Source organism: Alligator sinensis, unplaced genomic scaffold (assembly GCF_000455745.1).
Source record: "Alligator sinensis unplaced genomic scaffold, ASM45574v1 scaffold388_1, whole genome shotgun sequence".
Classification (NCBI taxonomy): domain Eukaryota; kingdom Metazoa; phylum Chordata; order Crocodylia; family Alligatoridae; genus Alligator; species Alligator sinensis.
In genome coordinates this window covers 1,284,799-1,304,907 of record NW_005842394.1, presented here as the reverse complement: position 1 = coordinate 1,304,907, position 20,109 = coordinate 1,284,799, and the positions used below count along the sequence as shown (strand labels likewise).

Below are 20,109 nucleotides of genomic sequence, written 5' to 3'. Positions count from 1 at the left end.
GGGGGGGGGGGGGGGGGGCCCCCCCCCCCCCCCCCCCCGAGATTGGCCCTTGCCAGCCAGGGAGTGGGGGACGACAGCCTTTGCCCCCCTGAGAATGTGGGGATGTTGATAGAAGTGCCAGCGGCACTTCTGGGGCAACGATCAGCCGCTGGGGGACCTCCCCCGGGTCGGTGAGCGGCCACTGGTGCCCCCCCAGGATCAGGTGGCACCAGTCACCCATGCCGTGGGGATAGCTGCATGGGCTGCTTACTGCACCCATTTCCAGGAGAAACCACTCTCCTCCTCTGCTGCCTTTCCTCCCCAGGGGAACTGGGGAATGGGATGGGTGGCAGGAGAGGCTGAAGGGTTGCTGAGAAGGGAGAACTTGCCTCCTCTCTGGTTGGCTCTGATTGAGCAGGTGCCTGCGTTCCCAGGGAGTGGGCGAGGGCCTCCCCTGGCACAGCTACACCCCGGATCCCTGCATAAACACTGCTCAGACCCTGCTGCTCCGGCTGGGGGAAGGCAGGCTGGCTCCAGCATTATGTAATGATCAGATAACGCCACCCAGCTGGACCCAGTCTGCCCCACGGGGCCGCAGGGTCGATCAGATAAGAGCTGGTTTATTTTTGTACTTGAGGAAAAAAAAAAGAAGAAATCTCTCTTTTTTCCAGCTCCTTCCCTCCCCTCCCCTGTCCCCGCACTGACGGGAGCAGGAGTTGGGACAGCCTGTCGCGTCGCCTCGGCTCCCAGCCGTGTGCACCAGGCTCGTTGGGGGGGCGGGGGGCAGGGAGGGGGCAATTCCTGTTTTTCGGAAGACAGATCAAGGAGACGCTGAGCAAACAGTGTGGACAAAACAATGGTGCAGACACTGGGAGCAGCCTGGGGAGATGGAGGAGACCAGACTGTGCGGGGGGGCCGAGGTCACTCTTACGGACTCACAGGCCAGAGGGAAATGGCTGGATCAGGACCGTGGAGCCTGCCTTGGGCAGTGGTCCCAAGCCGTGACTAACCATCACGACTACATGAATGATTGTGAGCTGGCACTCGTGCAATGAGCTGGCAGGTCTCAGGTGACAGTGGGCAAGAGCCCAAGTGTCACAAAAGCCAAGCCCACCATTGGCACTACCAAACAGGCTCCGCAGTGACAGACCCGAGGGAAATTCGCCGTTCTCTCACAGCAGCAGTGCTGCGCGTGTCCGGGGGGAGAGCAGGGAATAGCAGCCTATGCCACTCACTGTTTGATGGCGACACACATGACACATAGGGTCTGGGAACATGCACTGAGACCCAGCGTGGGCCACCCCTTGCTGGATTGACTGGCCAGGTCTCAGGGTTGGCTCCTGTTTTGGGGCCTTTCTCTGTGTGTGTGTGTGTGTGTGTGTGTGTGTGTGTGTAGGTGCATGCATGTATGTGGGCACGTATAACTTGACTCAGTTTCCTTAGTGAAACTGCTTGAGATTGGGTTTTTTTGGGCAAGGACCAGAAGTTCCACTGGGGAGGTGGCAGCCAAGAGCTCCAAGGAGCAGATAGGCAGCCCCCCCGCGAGGGTAGACAGTCCCATCCCTGACACTCCTGGGACCCGCAGTTCATGCAGGCCACTAACAGACTAGGCCACGAAATTATGCTGTTAAGTACCTGCCACCTCCAAGAGCTGCAAGGAGAGTGGGCCACGGCCATATGGACCAGGTCAGCTCTGAGTCACACCATACTCTTCCTTCTCTTCATGCTAGAAGTGAAGAGAGAGCATTTCCCTCGGCAAAGGAAACAAACCCTCTTTGATTTGAGCTTTGCAAGTTGATTTCTGCTCCAGTCTCAGCTGGGAGGGGCCCCTGGCTTCTCAGGGTCACTAAACATCCTGACAGGCTTTGGATGTGGAAGGGACAGTGCAGATTTTGCAGCTGTGTCCAGCACTGTCCCAGACTGTCAGCTCCTCTCCCCGTGCCCGAAAGGGGCTGGGGTGTGGGCAGCAGGAGCCCTTTGTAGCTGGGCAAACCTTTGTCCCACTAAAGCGAATGGGGAGCTCAGGGCTCTCGGGGAGGGTGCTTTTCACAAAGCTCTCACTCTGCTTCTGATCTCCCAGGCCTTGAAAGATGCCTCCAAGTCACCTTCAGGGCACAGGCCTGGGAACAGAAACTGCTGACTTTACCGGACACGGAGAACTGTGGACATAACAGAGACCCAGGTTTTATTGCCTCCCTCCCCTTCTGCTAACCTCACCTTACCCCTTCTGTCTGACTTTAGACTAACATGGCCAACTATTTCTTCTTGCTCCCCAGCTGGCAGCTGCTTGCTTCCCTTTCAGGCAGTCAGATTCATTAACATACCTCAGGACAGTTGCTTTGGTTTAACCTTCTTTCCCAGACTCAATGAGGGGCACTTGCAGCCTGGAAGCTGGTCTCCTCTCTTCCCCAACTCCCCTCACAAAGCCAGCTTTCCCTGTCCCCTGAGGACACATCAATTTTCCCCAGCCCACTATTCCAGACACAGCCGGGTCAATATATGACAAATAAACCCTGCCATGAGGCTTTCCTGGGGCACATCCCTTATTTCACTACGCAGGCAGTATAAAATAGAAGTCACTGCTAAGCACAGATACAGCCATAGCCTGGCGCCCAGGGACCTAGTCATATGATCAGACCCTTTCTGTTAGCTGGAAAACAATGCCAGTAAATTGCCAGCAGCACCGAGCACGATGCTAATTAATGGCAGAAGGAAGACAAGGCTGGTGGGTGTGATGCACATATAGGATTGCTCAAGGTGGGGGTGGGATTTAGGAGGTCTTTATATATAAGTGGAATTGAAAGCAGCTGAGCTGATGTGGTCTCTTCTCACAGCAGATGGGACTAGATACCCTAATGGTACCTTAAATGCTCCAAAGCCACTGCCACTCCACGTCCAGCACCAAAACGGAAATCTCTACCCTGCCCCGCAACACACATCTACCTCAATTCTTCTTTTTTCCCCTGCCTTTTCACTGCCGCTCGTTTCCCTATGCTTTACAATACGTGAGAAATCCTGGTATGGAAGAATTCAGAGGTCTTCAAAGAAAACTGCAAAGGGTTGCATGGCCCAGCCTAGACTCTGCTCTGGCCCACCCCAGCTGCAGCCCCACGGGCTATCCCCAGCTAATCAGAGCTGGCTGGGGGTGCTCAGAGCACGCTGGGAGTGCCCAAGCTGGTCTCCCTTAGATTCCCTCAGCACTTTCTGTGGGCAAAGGTGGGTTTTCACTCTGTCTGGAACTGATACGCAGAGCTGACAGCTGCTGCCCCCACCCCCAGGGGTGTCTGTATTTCAGTGAGCTTGGCGCAGTTTATGCCTCCATAAAGTGCTTTGAGGTAGAAGCACAAGAAACCGGAGTTCCTCAGCACGGACATGCCCATATTGGCTTCCTTCTCTTGTAACCAGACCTCCCTTTCCTAAATCCCACCCCCACCTTGAGCAATCCTATATGTGCATTACACCCACTGGTCTTGTCTTCCCTCTGCCATTAATTAGCATCGTGCACCATACTGCTGCCAATTTACTGGAATTGTTTTCTAGCTAACAGAAATATATAAGTGGAATTGAAAGCAGCTGAGTTGACGCGGTTTCTTCTCACAGCAGATGGGACTAGATACCCTAATGGTCCCTTTCCCCCTTATATATATAATTTTGTGTCTTAGGCCAAATTAGTTGTGAATTCTATCAACTGAGCAGAGCGCAGTTGTTCAAGTCTGTGTTGCACTACCACTGGGCAAGTATCCTACCTCTCAGACTCGTCAGCCTGGGACTTCAGATGCTCCCAAATCCATGGTGGGCATCCTATATGCAAACTCCAAGCCCAGAGGCCCTGGAGTTCAGATAGCCCCTAGTCTTGCTTGCCCCTAGCCAAAAGGCCGTAGGCCATGGTGCTGGGCTCACCTTCCTGTGAGCTGCCCTCCGTCTCCAAGGCTTGAAATATCTACTCATCTCTGGGCCATGGTGATTCTCGCACCTAGGGACTGGTGTCTGGCCTTGGATAGTTGCCACTTTTGAACTGGTATGAACAAGGAGTCCACAGATACTCCTACATCTGTGTAACTTACCCCAAGTCCAGGATAGCATTACCAGGGGAAGAACAAGAAGTCAGCCTATACTGGTGTGACTTACATCTTCCATCCCAGGATAGCCATTTGATCAGTGCAAGCGGGCTATGGCCTGCTCCCTACCCGGGTGCAGTGAGGTACTGTAATGGTGCATACTGGGAACAGCTACACTTGAATATCTACCTTGTATGTCTCCTCTAGACCCCATAATCAATACGGGTATACAAACCCAGTGAAGATTACACAGGTGCAAGCAGGCTGCCTGTTCAGGCTTTCACACAGCACCGCGCACTGTGTACGCTTGACACGGGACAATGAGAAACACACATACATAGACTTGTTGGGCTGGGGCCAACCCTGTAGTAACTTTGACCTAGTGGCCACTGAGCCAGGGCATACAGCTGGACCAATTCTTCAGTGGAGACTCCCTTCCAGTGACACAGGGGTTTCAAAGTGTGGCCTGGCCTGTGTCCTTGGCTATCACGCAGACAGTCAATGGTGGAAATGAACAGGACTATCCTTAGGGATCCACCAGAGAGACAGCGGAAACTTGGGGCTTTGAATAAAGACTTTGTGGGTGCAAGTCAGTGATGCTGTACCAGGGACAGATGTGTCTCAGTGCAAGTCTCTAGCTGTGCCCCAATCCCACCTGAAGTATGCTAGCCCACCACACACGAGGCTTCCAGGAGAGACCCCTTCCACTCAACCCTGCCACGCGGGTGACTAGCACAGCCCTCTCTCAACAGATCGCACGAGCTCTGGGAATGATCCTGCAGCCCCTGCTGTTTTCACAGCCAATGGTTGCTCTGTGATCCCCAGATCCAGGTAACCGCTTTCCTAGCCCTCCTTACTATGGGCTCACCAACTTCCAGGATTCTGTCACAAGCCCCTCTGATATTTGACGGCATTTTTCTCACAGTCCCAGCTCCTGGAGTCATGTGATTAGAGGAAACTCAGCTTTCCATTCAAGCACCAAGTCTGTAACCCTCTGAAACCTTGCAAACACAACCCCCAAGGCTCAGAAATCAAAAGGAAAATTAAAAACAAAGAGTTTCCATTGATTCAATTGACTTGAAATCCCTGTTTTAAAATCTCTGGTGTCTGGGACCAGACTCCTGATCTTCGATCTCTTGGCGTTGGCAATAACTCACTACCCTGACTCATTCCACTGCTTGCTCCTGGACCCTGCTGAGAGAGACACTTGCGTGTCTTCAGAGCTCTTCTTTGAGCTGAGCGAGCTGCAGAAATAATGTCCTTGAAGATGTTTCAGTGCCTGTCAAGCTCTTCCTTCCTTCACACTCTCTGGGGCTCATGCATTTCAGAAACCACCCCCAGTAACTATGTTATCTCCACAGCCACTACCACTCCTGGAAACCTGACCTTGGGTCTGAAGCTGCTTCTCCTGCCAAGCCTGCTGTGCTGATCTGTTCAACTCTACCCGAGCAGCGTGATCTCAGAGCATTATAAACTGCAGAGTGGACTCAGATTGCTGCGACGACCATCCCAGCTTTCCACCACGTCCCGCTGCAGCGCTACCCCTGTGGGCTGGATGTGGCCATGTAGGCCAGTCCCTTGGCAAAAGCCATGGTTCATTCCCAGAGCAAGATTTTGGCTCCATCTCTGCTACTTAATTCTCATTCTTCTTGGGAACTAACACCCTCCCCTCAGGGAGATCCTTGCCTGCACATTTCTTTTTGTGCACTCAAATGTTTGCTCCTTCCAATTTTTTGCTCGCCTGTAGTTGCTGGAGACAAGTAAACTCTCCCCCGCACCAGCCCCAATGTTGCTTCACTCTTTGGCCTGGATGTTCACAGGATTTTTACAAGGGTGAAGAAACACAGCTGGGCTGTTCTCCAAGCAGCTTATTTTTCCAGACTAGATGATCCCAGTGAGAGGATTTCTCTTCATTGAGGCTATTTGGCCAAATTCCCTGTTTCTTTACAGTCTCAGGTTTCAAAGCCTGCTAAGTTTGAGGGAGAGATTTCTTTGTTTGCTCCTCTCCCCACCCTGCTGCTGCTCTGGGGCTTTAAAAGCCAAAGGGAGGGGGAATGGGGATGACCCCTGGTCTGTACTTCTTTCTGACATATCCAGGCTTCCCCCACTCCCGGCTCCACTTGAAGCTGTTTCCTCAGCAAAACCCCAGCTCACAGCCTTCTGCCTGCAACAGCCGGGGCTCAACTTTACTGAGTAATCAAAATAAAAGCCGTTTTGCGCAAAGCCAGGCCCTTGGCTGGCTTGAGTCAGCCCGTGCCCATCGCGGGTCACTAGGTTTTGTGGTGGAGCAACACTGACAGCCCGGCTGCACAGCTCTCCGGGAGCCAGCAGTAACCCCAGGGCATCCCAGCCTGGGAGGAGCGACCTTGTGGCCAAATGAACCCTTAGCAGCTGCTCCCACTGGCTCTGCACTGTCTGCTCCCAGGGTATTTCCTAAGAGCCGTTTATCTGGAGGTTTGCTGGAAGCCACCAACACCCCCCATCCAGCTTCCATAGGTCTGATCCAAAGTCCATCAAGAGCCTGTCCATCAACTTTCATGGATCCTGGATGAAACCCACTGAGCTGGATTCTGGGAGCTGCAGCGCGCCCGTGGTCCCCACTGAAGCCCCTCGCACTTTCCAGGAGGTGCTCAGCTCTTTGCAAGATGCAACTCTGATGACAAAAAGCCACCGGCCTCGCACTGCAGCTCTGCACACTGCCCCCAGCCCTGAGGACCTCGCAACAAATCATTACACAGCACCAACCAACCTCCCAGCCCCAAGCGGCCACAGACTCTCCTCGACCCAGCCCTGGGAGTGCAGCAGGGGGGAACGGAGCAGCTGGCGGAGGCCTAGCGAACCTCGCTGGCAGAGAGTGGAGCTGGGGCTGTGACATGCTTCTACCTCTCTTGTTTCTCCAGAAGCTGGATGGAGCTGGGGACCACCAGCCCAGCATCACTGGCTTCCCCACAGAGAAGGTGAGGAGACCAAACTGGGGGATTCCCACCAGGGGCAGATGCCCCAGCCTTTCTGGGACAGAGCAGGACTCTGGGAAGGAGGAACGCCTGGCTTGACTTGAATTCGTGAGGACTTGCGAAAATGGCTCGGGGAGCTCAGGAGAGCAGTGAGGAGGTCAGCGAGAAGGAAGAGGCAGAAACAAGCCAGAAAGAGACAAAATGAACCCAACCCCCCTCCGTGCTGAGCTCGGGAATAGCTGGGGAAGGCTGAGCAACTCACTTGTGTGGGCGCGCGAGCAGCAGAGCAGCAGCGCGGTGAGGCACACGAGAGTCTGCATGGCGTGGGAACGCTGCCTCCCGCTCCGGCGTCGCGTCCTGGCTCCTCTTAGCCCGTGTCCAGGGGCAGCGGCCTGGCCCCAGAGAGCCTCGACGGGCTGCACGACTGCACGATGGGACTGTGGGCAGGCAGGCGGAGGAAGGGGGATCTGCTCCACTCCAGCCTCGGGGGAGTTCCTGAGCTGTCGGTGGCAGAGAAGGAGGCGTGGGAACGCTGCCTCCCGCTCCGGCGTCGCGTCCTGGCTCCTCTTAGCCCGTGTCCAGGGGCAGCGGCCTGGCCCCAGAGAGCCTCGACGGGCTGCACGACTGCACGATGGGACTGTGGGCAGGCAGGCGGAGGAAGGGGGATCTGCTCCACTCCAGCCTCGGGGGAGTTCCTGAGCTGTCGGTGGCAGAGAAGGAAGCAGGGACCTGGAGGCTGTGTCTAGTTGTGTCCCGGCTTCTCCACTGAGGGGATGTGCTGGAGGGGAACTCACAGCGCCTGAATGTGCGGCACTGACTCAACCCAGCGCTGATGACCCAGAGCGGCAGGAAATCAACTCCCTTTAGAGGAGGGGTTGCCAAGCGCTCGCCTGCCAAAAAGAGGGAGGAAATGCCATTTGTAGAGGCTCCGAGCCTCTGCTGGAGGTCACGCACTGACAGCAATGGGTGGGGGCTGCGTCCTGAGACCGAAGGAGAGCTGGCCAGGATGCCGGGTGCTCACAGTCCTCCCTCCTCTCCTCAGGAGGGGGCTCCTAGACCATGGGTGGGTCCTGGAGGCGGCTCTGTTCCCCCCCACGCGCCTGCATTTGATTTTCTGCAGCCCAGTGAGCCACATATCATCCCCTGGCATCACTCTATCCTAAAGATCATCTGTAGGGGCCCCAGGGTGGGAGACTATGCATGGAGCTGGGGCTGGGACTGGGGCATGCACCTCAAGGGCTGCAGGAAGTATGTGGACACTGCCTCATCCTCAGGAAGGAACGTGCCTTAGTGGTTGGTGCACAGCACTGGGAGTCCATGGCTGGCATCTCGGGGACCTTTGGCTAGTCATTGCACCCCTCTGTGCCTCCATTTCCCTCTCTGTAAAATGGGCAGAACTGTCTCCAAAGCCTCCTTTCAGGGAATCTGGAGGGAGGAAGGATACAAGACTTACAGTCAGTAGCCAGTCTCCAGTGCTTTGGATGGCAGGGGACAGAGGGGGGAGAAGTGTCACTCACAGCGCCACGGAGGGAAGCCAGGTGGGAACTGCATGTGTGGGAGGCCAAACAGAGACATAAGACCTGAACAACACAGGTCTGACAACACAGGTCTCATGCTGCCAAAGGATAAGAAGTACATAGATGGAAGAAACAGTAGATGTCAAGGCATGTAAATGAGGAGATGCTATGCTAGTTTGGACATGTGTTATGTAGTTTCATAGTAGTTTGGGGTCAGAAGGGATCATCTAGTCTGACCCCCCACCACTGGCAGGAGCACACGCTGGGATCACACAACCCCAGACAGGTAAAGTGAGGTAAACTGTTATGTTTTTAATGTGGAGAGGGGAGGATGTTGATTTTAATGAAAAAAACCCAACCAAACAGGTCTCATAGGTCTGACAACACAGAATCTGAAGCACTGCAGCCGCTCAACAGCTCCAGTCAGCCCAGAGAGATCTTGGGGACTACGGTGCTACGGAGACAAAGCGGGGACAGCATCACGTGGACCTTTATTGCAGGCCTCCCTACATTGCCACCAGGAACATGCACAGACTTCCAGCGTACTCCACCTTGGCCTTCGCCCAGCAGCACCGCAGGTGAGAGGTAGTGGGAGGTGGTTGTTAATCCAGGCACCGTGCAGAAGTCTAAGGGCTGGTTCACACCAAAGTTACAATTGGAGCAAGGAGCCCGTGGCCCTGGCTCGGACGTGGATGGGCTCTTAGCTGTGAGCTGCGACTGGACACAACAGGGGCCTCAATGTGGTTCAGGAGGGTCCCTTCTAGCCTTATGTGTGGAGCCAGTTTGCAGCCAGGTTAGGAGACAAACGTTTCACAGGGGCCTCATTCTCTGGTTACTTGCTATCCAAGGACAGGGCTAAAGACCTGCTGTTGACAGAACAACAGGACTGCACGGAGCTGGGAGCCAAGGGGCCGCAGCGGCAGAGGGGAACGGGTGATCATTCCCATGGCCACAGCACTTCAGCCCAGGCAGACCAGGCTCCTGGGGCTCAGACAGACCCTTCAGAATCAGAGATGGACCTGCGGAAAAAGGCAGGTCCATCTGGGTTTCTCCCCAGGGTTTGGCTCCTGAATCCAGAGTGCCGTCAAGATAACGGGACAGCACCTGCATGCTGGCAACGTGGAAGGGCTGTGGGTGTTTGGAAAGAGCCCACAGCAGTGTCCAGGACACCATGGAAGAGGGGCTGTTTTGAGATCAGCAACCAATTTGCCTCTCAGCTAGTTACAGACTGCTCTTGCTCCCTGCTGCTCTCAAGCACCTGGTCCCTTGCTCTCCCAGACTGCAGGGCTCCTCTCAGCTGCTCCCCCACAGCCCCCTGGCATCCCAGGTCCCTGATGGGGGAAACAAGTACTGGGAAGAACAAGGGTCGAAGGCAGGCCTCCAAAGCCACTCCTGCTCCATTGCCACCTCAGTGGGAAACGGGGACACAGAGGACTGGCTTGGTTCCCTTTCTTGCTTGCACTCAGGCACGCACCAGGGCAGTACCTGCCACCCCAGGCTTGGGGGCCAGGTCTCCCATGCCTTCAAACAAATGAACAGGTGGCACCAGGGATCAAAGGCAGGAGCAAATGTTTATCCCACTGCTTCTGCATGGCAGCAGCCATTGAATGGTGCAGAAGATGTTTAGGTAGCTGTGGGGCAGGAGGAGGTGTCACAAGGATGCCAAGAGCCAAGTGAATGCCTCACACATAGGCTTCAGGTTGGAAGGAGGTGGCCAGAAAGCTACAGCAACAGCCGCAGGGTTGGCCAGGCAGATGGCAAGCAACACAGTGCTCATACAGCCAGCAAGGCGCCCAGCAAGAGCAAGGGGGCAAAGAGGCGCAAGAGTCCAGCTCCAAGGGGAGAAGGTGGGGAAGGCCGATCCCCTGCCCTCTCTCACAGGCCCCCCACCCGGCCCCTCCAGGGCTTGAATGCCACTGCTGGCGCCTTCCCTTCCAGTCAAATCCTCCCTCTAGAGCACATGCTCTTGGCCAAGCCTCGCCCACAGAGCCCTCCTCCAGCAGACGCCTGGGCTGCGTCCAGTCTGGCCCTTCATCCGGTGCCTTACACGTCTGCCTTGGAGCGTGTCTCTCTCCACGCCGCATGCTGGATGAGACGCATTCCTGACTGGTCGGTTCCCATTGACTCCAGGAGATCAAAGAGGAACATGACCTGAAAGGCCTTGCCTCCTGGAATAGCTGTATATACAGCTGGCCCTTTGCATTTCCCCCTCTGTTATCTTTGGCCTGGCCGGGGCTAGAGGCAGAGATCGATGGATTGATCTGTCTTCAAGGTGGGTGGGAAGTGCCCTGCTGACAACCCGCATATTTGTGGTAACACATTTCTTCCTGGCCAGTCGCCCCAATGGCAGGAAAGAACGAGCCTTAGCCTCTTGGCGTAGGGAGAGGACAACAGGATGGAACGAAGTGTGCGGAGGTCCTGGTGCCATTGTTTGCTGTTCCCCGAGACGTGTAGGCTCAGCCGCGGCTCCTTCAACCGACAGTTCCTCCCCGCGAGGAGCACAGAAGGTGCAGAACCTCTGGCAGGACCAGGCTCAATGTCCTGGCAGAGGTGTCTTCAGAGTCAGGGGCAGCCTATCCCCCAGCTCCCAGCCCTGGGCCACATTAGCACATGATTCTTATCTCTCTCACCTTTTTCTTTTTTGAAATTAAAATTATATATGTATGTGAGAGAGTTATATACACATATACACCCCCCACACACCCTCCGTTATAAACTTTCCATCACACATCTTAAAACTGCATTAAGAAACCTGCACTTTCCGTTACAACAAATGCACCCACTCCCCTGCACACCTACCCTCCACCCTCACCTACCCCAATCACACTCCTATGTAAACCCCAAATTGGGGTTTGGGCTATTCTCAGTTCATTCGCTGTCCTTATCACTGTCACTTCTGCTGCTGCTAATCCTGTTGCAGTCCTTCTTGCTGTCTCCAGGTCCAGCTGCATCTCTGTCCCCTTCGTTCTCTCTGTCCACTTTCCCTCCTGAGGGGTCTTTGAACAACCAGTGCCAGGTGTCGCTTTTCCAGATGAAGTTGGCTGCATCTTCTCCATCCTCACTCACCAATTTCTGGCAGTAGGACTAAAGTTCGCTCAGAAACATTTTAACGCAGTCTGTTTCCTTGAGCTCGGCGTGCCTGTATAACAGGAGGTTCCTGCATTGCCACAGGGCGCTCCTGACACAGGACACAAACTGGTGGAAATGCGTTGTCTGGGACCCCTGCTGCTCAGTCAGGTGTCCGCACATCGCCGCCTCCCTTGTCATCAGCCTGACCCGTCACTCTTTCAAGGAGCTGGCTTCCCTTTTTCCACACACCCTTGGTATACGGGCAGTACCATAGGGAATAATAGCACTGCCCTCCCATTTCACAGGTGGGGATACTGAGGCAGAAAGCACTTAATTGCTTTGCTCAAGGTCACAAAGTCTGTAGCAGGGGAGGAAATTGAACTAGGATGCCCCGAGACCCAGGGTAGCACTATTACCACTGGGCCGTCCGCTCCTCCCTGCTTAAATGGGCTTGGCCCTTGAAGGGGGAGGAAAGGACTAATTCTCCTCTCCTTCTAATTTTACTCCCATTGAATTCTAGCTTCACTGGAGTTATTCCAGATGACACTAGCGTGCAAGACTTGTGTCTACTCTGTGCAAGTGTAAGTCTACCCAGCTCTGCTCCCTCTCATCTCCTCACTTATCCCCTTTCACTGGCTGATGTAACTAATCAGCTCCAGAGCCACCTACTTCAGCACCAGTTACAGCACAAGGGAAGCTGATGGAGTGCTTGCCCTTGGTCAGTAGGTCTGCCTGCAGGCTGGTGCTGCCTCCTGCTGGAGTGGGTCACACAGCAAACTGGGCCACACTGCCCATGGATGCTGCTTAAGTCCAAAGGCAGATAAGATTCTTTGGATAAATCCGATATCTTTTATTAGACCAACTCAAATAGTTCGAAAAATTCTTCTTAGCAAGATTTCAGAGTCTTCCTCAGACTGACGAAGGGTGTTTATGCCTGAAATCTTGCTAAGAAGAATTTTCCATTTGAGTCGGTCTAATAAAAGATATTGGATTTACCCAAAGAGACTTGTCTGCCTATGTCCTTAGACCAACACAGCTACGACCTACACTGCTGAAGTCCAAAGGCACAGAGGACTGGAGGAGCAAGCATAGGTCTAGTCCTTGAGGTCATGAGATCCTGTGGTCTCATTTCAGCTCTACCACTGACTTGCCACGTTCCTCCTGCCCCTGGGAACCTTCTGAAGTGGATGTTAATGAGGTGTCCTGAGAGGGTGGCCAAAAAGTGAAAGCTGCAGTCACATTTAAGGGACTGTTAGTACCCAAACAGCGATGGAGAACAGGTCTGCATGCATTTGGCACCACTCTTGTATTTGATATAATCAGTTTTGCCATTGACCTTAATCAGGTCCATGCAACCCATGATCTCCTTGGGCCAGAGGGTTTCTCCTACTTGCTGCTGTGTTCCTCTGGCCCCTTACTGCTGTGTGCTAAATACATTGGGCTACAGGCATTTCCTTGAAACAAAAGGAATAAGTTGGTGGGTATAGGGATGTCAATGAGTTGAACCGAAACTGCCTCCTACTTGACTTCTCTGCAAAAGCTCCAGTGGAAAGGGATCAGCTGATGTGGAAGTCAGGCCACATAATCCTGAGGGAAAAAAATGTGACTTTTAATGACATCTTGAGCAGCCCAATCATTTAATCAGAGGGGTCAGGTAGAGGCCAGAGGTGGTGTTAATGTCTCTGCATTACACTGTGTTCTTATACTAAACTTTGGGTTCCTGGAGTGTGACGCCAAATATCTATTGCGCAAAGTAGAAGGGATACAAGAAAGGCTCCCACAGGGCAGGGCAGGGCAGGGCATGTTTCACACACACACACACACACACACACACACACACACGATGATCCCCTGTATAAGTGTACACAGCCATGCAATGTCCTATCATACACAAAGTGACCACTTGCCAAAGCACTGGGGCACAAAGTGATGTCAGTCAACCTGAAGAGCTTCTGCATGACCTACTGAGCCAAGCTGGTATCTTTAAGGGGGCTAAACCCAGTCTCTTATTTTGTCTAAACTACAGAAAACTTAAGTGGCTGAGGCCTGACTTCCTTCTAGCTCAGAGGCGGGCAATTATTTCGGGTGGAGGGCTGCTTACTGAGTTTTGGCAAGCCACCAAGGGCCGCATGACAGGCAGCCAGGGGCAGATAAATATTAATTTTCTAAATTTTTTAAGGGCCCCATGGGCCAGGAAGAATGGCCCGGCAGGCTGCATTTTGCCCACCCCTGTTCTAGCTCCTTGCATAGACCCAATAGCTGTAGGAAGTACATATGAAACATCTTGATTGGGAAGTGTTTCAGGCTAAGCAGGCTTTCTAATGTCTGATTTCTGGCAATCAGATGCCCAAGTCTACGGTCTGTGCACTCTACCAGGCGTGCTGGCAGGCTTGTTCCCATAAGGTCTCCTCATGTCTCGGAGCCTGTATGTTCTAGCCATTTCTTCTAACACTGGTTCCAGGAACCAGTGGGGTTTGTGTTTACAGAGACTCTCTCCGATAACAAGGGTAGAGTGGAAAACAAATCCCCTGGGGTTGCACACACGTAACTTTAACCCTGACATTTAGGCTTTAAAAAAAAACAAAAAACCCTCTCTTCTAGCTATATCAACATCACCCAGTCCCAATACACTGATCACTTCTGAGAGCTCTTCTCAAAGTAATAACCAGGTTCTGCTTCAGCACTGAGAGGGGAGATCTATAGACAGGCCAGTTTGGTAAGGCTTTTTGTATATCCACTCCCACCACTGAGGAGTGTTTTTTAGTGTGCCCATTTACAGGGACTCGATGGATAGCCACATCAGTGCCAGGAGAAAACCCAGAGTTAATGCTGACCATGCAGTTTGAAGTGATATAAATGCTCTGGCTACTGTGGATTAGAACAAAACCTTCCCAGGGGGCCCACTAGCCCACATCTGCACACTGCCTCATTCCTTCCACATTTTGCTCTAGCCCAGTGGCTTGCAAGCTTTGTAGATTCACCCCTTGGAAAATGCCAGCTCTGAGTTTTCGCTCAGTTTTTATTATGGAAAACTAGAGCAATTCTTCCGTTGCAAAGAACTCAGACAGACCATAACGGCAGAACAGTTTTGACGCTATGCATTCCTATTTGAAATCTCTGGTTTTACCTTATAAATCATGTGTAGGCACTTGCACACGTAACAGTGCTAATATTACACAGCACCCCACAGCGTCCTCAAAAGGATTTCATAGCACCCCAGGGTCCTGCAGTATTCTGGGTAAGAATTGTTGCTCTAGCCACCGTCACAGATGGGTGCTAGATAAGAAGGACCATAGGCCTCCCCTAGTCAGGCAGTTTCCACAAGTCCCCTCCAAATTGTGCAGATGACACAATACCCCCAAGTGCAATGCACTCCCCTCCTACAGCTGCACACTTCAATGCAGTATTAAGCATCTATGCAATAAAGCGGAGAGCAATCTGCAGCAAGAGCATGCTGCCACCTCCTGGCCAGCTCTGAAAAAGCAATGGGGACAGGCATAGGGCTCCAGAGATGGGTAAGTCTCTTGGGATGGGGAGTGGTAGTGATTTCCAGTGGCATAGGCCAGTAGTTCTCAACCTTTTTTGTACCAGGACCCATTTGTAAACATCAATGGCCAGTCCTGACTTAGTGCCCCTCCCAACACGATGCCAGTGTGTGGGGCATGGGGGGGTCCCAAGCAGCCCCTTGCAGGCTGGAACTCTGCCAGCCTTCAAGGGAAAAGCCACGGTTTCCCACATTTTTCTCTTTAAAGGAGAATCCATTTTAAAGTTCGTTAATCTGTTTTTAAAGTTTGTTCACAATCCTTTCGTATATTCTTGTGACCCACAGGCTGCGAAATGCTGGCATAGGCACTGCTGAGCTGAGCCTTCTGCATAGTCAGAGGGGACACATGCCTGCTTTCTGCCCCCTGTTGAGGTCTTTGACTGGGAAGTGCCACAGCCAGGGGCTGTACAGTGCTACTCCTGACTGTGAAACCTTGTGTAATGTAGAAGGTAGGGTAGATTTGCACCTTACAGACTAACCAAAGTAGATATAGTTACAGCACAAGCTTTCATGAGTGGAGGCTTGTGACATGCCCACACTCTGGCCGAGGCATGCTACTGAAGTGACCTGTGCTGTTTGGAGGAAACAGCTGTCCACAACCTCCAGCCAGAAGATTTGCACTCACTACAAACCCTGCAGAAGCCCAGCAACAGCACCACAGCAAAGAATATTTCTTCCTTTCACTGCCACCTTTTCCCTGGAGGCTGTGGTGGGGCAAGACCCGTTTTCAAGGAAGTGCCCAAAGAAAAGGCCATGGGGTCCCATAGTGCCAGGGGATTTTAGCAGAGACGGGAACCGGAATATAAGTGCGACCTAGAAATCCATATTCAGAGGATGTGGGATATGAACTCAGAGACAGGGCAGTCCCAGGTGTCTGGGGCTGGCAGTGACCAGAAAGCCTGGTGTAGGAGGAAGAGCTAAGTTTTGTACAGCATTGAGTTCCCTACAGATGCAGCTAGGCACCAAGTGGGATTTTTAAAGGACTCTGAAAATCCCAGTAAGAGCCTTTAAAAATATCCAGCCCGAGACAGCGGCTGTGTTTGTGGAAGCTCCCCCAGAGCGGGGAGGAATACCAGGGCCAGGAGCAGCCTGACCCTATGCTGAAGCTGAGGGCCTGGGCAGTGCTCCCATACCTGGGGAGCAGCAAAGCCATACTACCAGCTTCCTAGGGCTAGATCTTCCCAGGCAGGCCCCACAGAGCACAGCCTGCCCTACAGGGCTGGTGGTGACCATACCTTTTTGCCTTTGGCTACGAGACTGCAGTCCTGTCTGCTCCCATCTTGCTGCTCTGGTTCCAGCTGCTGGCTCTCCATGCCGAGGCCCCATGCAGAGAATTTCCCGGAGAAACACTGCTTTTGTTTCCCAGCAGCTTTCTAGGCACTCCGGTTCCCCTGCCTCCTTGACTGCAGTGTTGTTTGGGCTCTGGAGGGCTGCCTTCCTCCCTGCGGAGGGAGCTGGCAGGTTAGGGAAAGGATAAACAGCCCAAGACTCCAGGTTTCCCAAGGGGGGGCAAAAAAATTGTTAATGGAAGAAATACCTCACCCAGGCTCCTTGCTCAGCCCTTTCTCTGGAGAGTCTGACAATGCAGCTGCCTCTGTGGAAATCCAGCTGCCTGTTCCCCCCCAGGGCCCAGCTCCCAGAGCAATCCCAGTAACAGCAAGCACCTGTGCTGGGCAGGAGCAGGGCACTGTTAACTCTTCCTGCACCAGTGCCCACCCAGCCTCCCCCATCCCCACAGTGACACAGAGGTTCAGCAAAGTTGCTTGACTCAGCAGCAGCACAGCAGAGGAAACTGAGGCACAGGCTGGGGAAGCAGCTTGCTCCAGGTCACCAGTGTCAGAGCCCGAGCAGAAGCCAGCACCTCTTGATTGCTCTGACCACTTCATTGCTGGGGGGCAGAGGAGGGCTGGTTCTGGGGGCTTCTGTGTGAGGCAGGAGGTTGGAGTGGGTGGACCAGGTTCCCCATCCGCTACTCTTGGCTGACTCCCCTAGCTGCAACAGACCAGGCTCTTCATCTACTTCCATCCCTTTGCACAAGCTCCACCGCGGTGACAGCAGGACACTGTGCAACATCCTTCCAAAAGCCCAGGCCTGCAGACTGTCACCTGCCCCTGGCTGCACAGTACCCTTGGGAGCACACGCTGCCTGGGACACTGGCCTCGCTCCCCCTGCCTCCGGCATCCATTGGCCACCTGCCCCACGGCAGCAGGCGCTGCCTTCGGTGGAATGTGCCCCCCCGCCGGACGGGCTACATCCTTCCCGCCCGGCATTCCAGACGCGTGCTGTGTCCGCCCGGGCCCGGGCAGCGCCCAGCCAGGGGTGATTTGCTTGTCAAGGCCCCACTTGCTGTTCCTGTTTATGAGCTGGGCTTGTCAGCCACGTATGCGGAGCCGGCTCTCTCGGAGCACGTTTGTAGTACTGGCTTCCTTCCTTGTCACTGTCTCAGCAGCTCCTGCTTCTTTCAGACAGCCTCCTTTCTCCCGACCTTGGCTTTGCTCAAGTCCCAGCGGCCTGCTGTCCCATCCTCTCTGTCCCAAGCAGGACCTAATCCAAAGCCCTTTAAAGTCCAAGGGAAGGGCCTGGCTGACTTCAATGGGCCACGGATCGGGCCAATGAAGCCCTCCCATTTGCACTCAGCCCTGGTTCATGACCGTTGCTGCTCAGCCACAGCAGCCCAGTGGACCAGCCTGGGAGTGGCAGCACAACATGGGGTGGGATGTGGCACCAACACAGCCAGCAACTGTGGGGTAGGAGGTGGCACCAATTCACCCCAGCCTTTTCTCTGGAGCGGGGTCTGTTTGGTGTGCTGGCCTACTCCTGGCTGGTGAATGCCCAGCATCTCATCAGCTCCCTTCCTTTACAGCAGGCTGATGTCAACGGCACAGGAGGATAGCAGCTCTATATAGGTTCTCCTAGTAACCTTGGCTCATGCTTGGGGTACAACCAAGACCCACCCCCCACGACGGCCCTCCATCCAAGCAAAGAAAACAAGGCCCATTATGGAGGGAGAAGGGTCTCTCTCTCGGGCCCCTGGAAGTGGTAAGGGGTGGAAGTGACCATCCTCTGCCCTTGCAGAGTCTCACTGGGCACAGGAAATCAAGCCATGCCACCAGGACAGCAAGCCTCAGTGTCCGTAGCAGCTGAAAGATGGTGCCACTTGCCAAATGGCATGTCCTGGCATTGTGCTGGGGGGAACCCACCATTACCAGCCCCTTCCCACCCCCAGGCAGAGTCAGGCTTCTTTCTGGTGGAAAAAAGACAGCGCCACAACCAGGGAGGATGGGAGGTCCCAATAACAGACACACGTCAGTGCTTTACTCCCCCAGCCCCAAACATAAAGGCACAGCTCACTCCTCAAACCACATTTCAGCTACTCTCTTTAATAACGACATGGTGCTGTACATTCGGGCAGCAGGTGCACCCTGCCACCATTAAGACGTGGGGGTTGGGAAGATTTTTTCTTCATAAGTACTCATGGTTTTCACCATTGTAAAAAAAAAACAAAAAACAACCAAAAAATAAAACCAGAGGAAGAGTTGGAACTAAAATGCATGAGAGGGAGAGGAAGACTGTGTGTGTTTGTGAGGGAGCATGAGAAACTCCTCTGTGTGTGTAAGAAAGGAGAGAGATAAGACTCTTGTGCACATGTATTTGACAGAGGGAATGTAAGAGAAACTCCTGGGTGTGTGAGAGTGGGGAGCATAAGAGAGTCTTGTGGGTCGGTGTCAGTAAAAAGCTCAGTAAGACAGAGACAGAAGGAGGCACAGTGTTTACTTCGGCGTGGTGCTGAGAGGAGCCAGTCACCCCACAGAGCACTCAGAAGTCATGAGAAGGGGGTGCAAAAGCAGGCAGAGAAGGGCTTTCAGTGGAGACTCACTTCAGCCCTGGAGACAGGGGGTGCATCAAAGCCTCAGGGCAACCAGGCTCCTGGTCAGACTGTTCCCTTGTGACTTAGGGCAGGGATTTTTCTGGCCCCTGCCCCTGCTGGCAGTGCTGGCAAGTCCTGGCTCCAGGCAGGCTGCACTGCAGTGGGCAGTGGAAGAGACAGGGGGGCAAAAGGATGCTCCACAGTGGAGTCTGACCTTGCCTCGGCATCCCAGCCATGGCTAACCGCTGTCTCCCCCATCTGTTGTGGGGAGCAGTGTGGCTTGAGGGCCAAGCAGTGTCTATGCTATTGCATGTCTGTGGACTGGGAGGGTCTCACTCAGACCTGGCTCCAGCGAGGATTTCTCTGTGCTTCATTCAGAAATCCATGACATGAAAGCTCATGCAAACTGCCTGCCTTGTCGGAGCATCCACCCCAGCCACACACGCCTGTCCCGTCCTGAAGCAGTTCCCTCTCCTCCTGCTGGTGCTGTTGAGTGGGATAAACAGGCTACTTCCTGCCCTTAATCAACCTCAGGGAGGGGTGGAAGGGGCTGGTGGGGGGGTAAAATATCTGGAAAGAAAAACTCATTTCCTGCTGCAGAAGAAAAAGATAAAGTCTGGGCTCATTCAAGTGAACTTTACTGCAGGGAGAGGGGAAGGAGCCAAACACAATGTCCTTGAAATTTCCTCCTCAGGGCTCTGTCCATAAAAACAGGATAAAGCCACTTCCGCTGTCTCTGCCATTGAGCTGGAATGGGAGACAGGGCGGGAGGAGATGCTCGCTGGCTCTCTGTGCTGGGGAGGGGGGGCCGTGGCTCAGCTCTGAGTACAGTGCAAGGGGGTCTGTAGTGCTCTCTGGGGGGAAGGAGAGTGAGAGGGGAGGCTGGGGGGAGGCAGGGCCCCTTCCCACTTTACTTCAAGGTGTCCAGATGAGTGCAGACCTGTTTGAAGACGTCGTCCACAGTGCCTTCTGCGTTCAGCTGCAGGATTGGAACAGGAGGGAGCCATTAGGGATCAGGCCTCAAAACAGACCCAGCTGGGCACTGCCCAGGCCTTGGGCCATCCGAATGCAGGCTAAGCCCCCTGCAACCGAATGCATGTCATAGTCACGGCCATGACAG

General features: G+C 53.9%; 2 protein-coding genes and 1 long non-coding RNA gene across 8 annotated transcripts in view; 1 reads left to right on the top strand and 2 right to left on the bottom strand.

Moving 5' to 3' along the window:
* Window positions 1-7,805, bottom strand: part of ENG (endoglin) — a 37,642-nt gene extending 29,837 nt beyond the window's left edge. The window contains exons 1-2 of the mRNA XM_006029725.3: window positions 7,528-7,805; window positions 7,254-7,327 (exon numbers count right to left, since the gene is read on the bottom strand). Of these exons, the coding sequence (XP_006029787.1) occupies window positions 7,254-7,311 (58 nt within the window). The 5' untranslated portion in view covers window positions 7,312-7,327; window positions 7,528-7,805. The remainder of the gene's footprint in view (window positions 1-7,253; window positions 7,328-7,527) is intronic.
* Window positions 6,331-11,601, top strand: LOC112551254. Of its 2 annotated transcripts, none has more exons than XR_003095507.1 (3): window positions 6,331-6,994; window positions 8,875-9,086; window positions 10,844-11,601. It is a non-coding gene; the product is annotated as an uncharacterized LOC112551254 (long non-coding RNA). The 2 variants fall into 2 exon arrangements; XR_003095508.1 differs by lacking the exon at window positions 6,331-6,994 and adding an exon at window positions 8,031-8,794 and having other exon boundaries at window positions 8,884-9,086.
* A 6,880-nt stretch (window positions 11,602-18,481) lies between these two features.
* Window positions 18,482-20,109, bottom strand: part of AK1 (adenylate kinase 1) — a 24,296-nt gene continuing 22,668 nt past the window's right edge. For all 5 annotated transcript variants that reach the window (XM_025211232.1, XM_006029724.3, XM_025211234.1 and 2 more), the window contains one exon: window positions 18,482-19,968. In XM_025211232.1, the coding sequence (XP_025067017.1) occupies window positions 19,900-19,968 (69 nt within the window). In that variant the 3' untranslated portion in view covers window positions 18,482-19,899. The remainder of the gene's footprint in view (window positions 19,969-20,109) is intronic.